Source organism: Spinacia oleracea, chromosome 5, assembly GCF_020520425.1.
Source record: "Spinacia oleracea cultivar Varoflay chromosome 5, BTI_SOV_V1, whole genome shotgun sequence".
Taxonomy (NCBI): Eukaryota; Viridiplantae; Streptophyta; class Magnoliopsida; order Caryophyllales; family Amaranthaceae; genus Spinacia; species Spinacia oleracea.
Genome location: NC_079491.1, coordinates 116,501,887 through 116,505,253, shown reverse-complemented (window position 1 = coordinate 116,505,253; position 3,367 = coordinate 116,501,887). Strand labels below are relative to the sequence as shown.

General features: G+C 41.3%; 1 protein-coding gene across 1 annotated transcript; it reads left to right on the top strand.

The window, feature by feature from the left end:
• Positions 1 to 264: 264 nt before the first annotated feature.
• Positions 265 to 732, top strand: LOC110776817 (uncharacterized). Its single transcript, XM_021981376.1, has one exon. It carries the CDS (start codon positions 265 to 267, stop codon positions 730 to 732), a length of 468 nt encoding a protein of 155 aa, XP_021837068.1.
• Positions 733 to 3,367: the final 2,635 nt, after the last annotated feature.

Sequence of the window (3,367 nt, the reverse complement as noted above, 5' to 3'; positions counted from 1 at the left end):
CGTTTTGGGGTTCCTAGGGCTTTGATTAGTGATGGAGGGTCCCATTTTGCCCATGGTAAGTTCAAGGCTCTTTTGCGGAAGTATGGTGTTCTTCACAAAGTTGGTGTGGGCTATCACCCTCAAACTAGCGTCCAAGTGGAAGTCACCAATAGGGAGATCAAGTCTATCTTGGAGAAGTCGGTTGCCAAGAACCGCAAGGATTAGTCAATCAAACTTGATGACGCCTTATGGGCGTATAGAACGGCTTTCAAGACGCCAATTGGGATGACTCCCTACAAACTTGTTTATGGCAAGAATTGCCACTTGCCGGTGGAGCTTGAGCACAAGGCCATGTGGGCCATCAAAACTTTGAATTTTGAGCTCACTAGTGCGGGTGAGCGGCGCTTGCTCGATCTCCATGAGTTAGAAGAGCTCCGCATGAATGCCTATGACTCGGCAAGCATCTACAAGGCGCGTTCTAAACAATATCATGACGCCAAGATTGAGAAGAGAGAGTTCAAGGAGGGGGAGAAGGTCCTCCTTTATAACTCTCGCTTGAAGTTGTTCCCGGGAAAACTAAAATCTCGGTGGAGCGGTCCGTTCGATGTTGTTCGGGTTTTCCCCCATGGTGCTATCGAGATTCGGAATGATGATTCCGGGTCCTTCAAAGTGAATGGGCATCGGCTCAAACACTATTACATGGGAGACTCTATTGGATCTTTTGCTACCTTGGACCTCAAGGACCCCCCATGAATTTGGGGGGATCCGTCAAGCTAATGACGTTAAACGAGCGCTTCCGGGAGGCACCCCGTGACTTCTTTGCATGCTTTTGGTTTGGTTTCGTTGTTGTGGGTTCCCACTTTCCACCTATGTCTTGTTCGTCGTTATTTTGGTGAGTTTGTTCGGTTTTTACCGGTTCTTTGCGGGACTTGCTCCCACGACATTTCCGGTAATATCCTTCTATCTCACATGCATTCTTTGGGATGGGCATCTTGCATTTGGGGCATTTGGTTGGATGGGTAGTTGTGCCCCTCCTTGCTTAGTTTTAGGCCTTGAGGGCATGGCCTATTTCTAGCTTGGGGGAGTTTTGTTGTACAGTTGCCTATTTGTGATGCTCATGTCTTGGAAACCATACCATTATGTGCACTTATATGTTAGTTTCTTTGTTTTTAGTTTGATTTTAGTTTCTTTTCTTTTCGTTTGTTTTGTTTTTCCTTTTTGGTGTGTTTTCTTATTTTCTTTCTTTTTCTTCTTTTTCCTTTCCTTTTGCCAAGGCAAGTTTTTCTAGGTTTTCTTAGGCAATATTCTTGATTTGGGCAAATAGAATTGGAACTTGTAGACTAGAATGCTTTTATTCCCAATTGGTAAATGTTTACACAGTTTTTAATGTCTTGGGTCGAATTTAGGATTTGGTGTTAAGGAAGTTGGTTAGAACTTTGGGTAGCATGCGTCTTGAACCCTAGGCTTGTGGTAAGATGGTGTCGATCTCTCTAGTGATTTGAAACCGGAGAGAGTGGTATTTGCTCCCATGTGAGGCTCATGTTCAAATTAGCCCAAACACATATTCATATATTTTGAGTGGCATGGATCCTTGGCATTGACTTTCCTACTTCCCGAATTTGACTATTTCCTTCCCGAGACCGCGACCGAACTACTTTAGGGGACGATAGAGGCATTTCTTTCGGTGACTATTTTTCTTTTTAGTTTAGGACTTTATTTTCTATTTTTTCTCATATGTTTTTGTTTGCATTTGCCCCCTTTGCTAGCCATTTGAGACTTGACCCTTCATTTCTTATGAGCACAATACAAGCCTAATAGCCTTTGTTTTGTTTTCACCCTTAGAAGTGATAGTGAAGCTTAGTGTTATGATGCTTGATTATGCATATTTGAGGAATGATGTTTATTGGCATGAATGGCAAAGTTTGGGAAGTATGTTGTATATAGTGAATAAGTGATGCAAAAGCAAAAATGAGAAATAAAAGTTTTGAAAAAGCCAAAAATAGAGAAAAACAAGGCATGAGAAAAGTTTCAATTGAAACACAAAAAAAGAGAAAATCAAATCAAGAAAAGTGCAAAAGAGTTGTAGTTTAGAATTGTTGTTGAATAAGCTTGGGGGTACCCCAAATAAGTGGTATGAGTTTGTATTTGGTTCTTTTTGCTTGAGTTGAGTTCTATCATTGCGCTTCACTTTAGGTATGAGCACCAAATTACCAAATTTGTTCCACACCTTACCCCTAGCCTACGTTACACCTTAAAAAGTCCTCTTGACCCTTTAGAGTTGAGTCATTGTCGGTGGAGGGAGGATTTGGTCAAGTTTATGGAATGGGATTGTCATGCTAAGATGTCTGGTAGCCTATCTTATTTTCTCCGGCGCCTTCACGGTGTCTCGAGACGCTACTCTTAAGGGTGGAAAAGACTAGAGATTTGACGTGGTATGCTCGGTTAAAGGGGAATTGATTAGTGTTCACCCTTAGTTCGCTTCGCTTGGCACTTGAATCTTTCACTCAAATTTAGGATATTAGTTAGCGTGTACTCATTTATTTGATTGGTAATATTAGTTTTCTTTTATACTCGTTCCATAATAAAGGCCCTATCTTGGATTTTGTAGTTTAATTTCTTTTCTTCTCTTTTCTTTTCTTCTTCTTTTCTTTCTTTCTTTGCGACCGAATGTACGTGCTCTGTTGTTCGGTCGCACAGGTTTTGTTTTTGGAGGCAGAATGTCCCTAATTTGGGATGCGATCACAGAGCCTACTATTCGACAGCATAGGTTTTGTGCGACCAAACGTGCTCTGTTGTTCAGTAGCACAGGTTTGGTTTTTGGAGGCAGAATGTCCCTAATTTGGGATGCGACCGCACAAGGCTCTCAACTCGACCGCACAAGAGTTGTGCGCCAGCACAAAGCCTTTCGTTCGAGCGAATCATGCTGTAGAGGAATTATGAGTCAAAGAAACCCCATTCGACCGAACAGGGTTCTTCGTTCGGTCGCACATGACGAAGGAAGTGTTCTTCGCTGTCTTCGCTCGCACAGGACCCAGTATTTGCTCGAATGACTCTTTTACATTCGGTCGCACAAAAGGTCTGTGCGACCGAATGGTTGCGCGGGCTGCTCTTATTCGAATTTTGGCTTCTATTTGGGGAAACTTATAAATAGATTTTTCGATTATTTTGTTAAGTGTAGAATTTTAGTTGATAATTTTAGATTCTCAAAGTTAGTTTTTCAGCATTTCTAGAGAGAGAAACTCTCCTCCATTGAAGCATCAAGTTGTAATTCTCTAAACTCTTCTTCTAATTTTGTGCAATTCAATTCAATTTATTAATTCTTGCTTTTGTTGTGATTGTTGATTGTTCCTTAATTCCTTTAATTCTTGAATTCTTCTTGATTTTACTT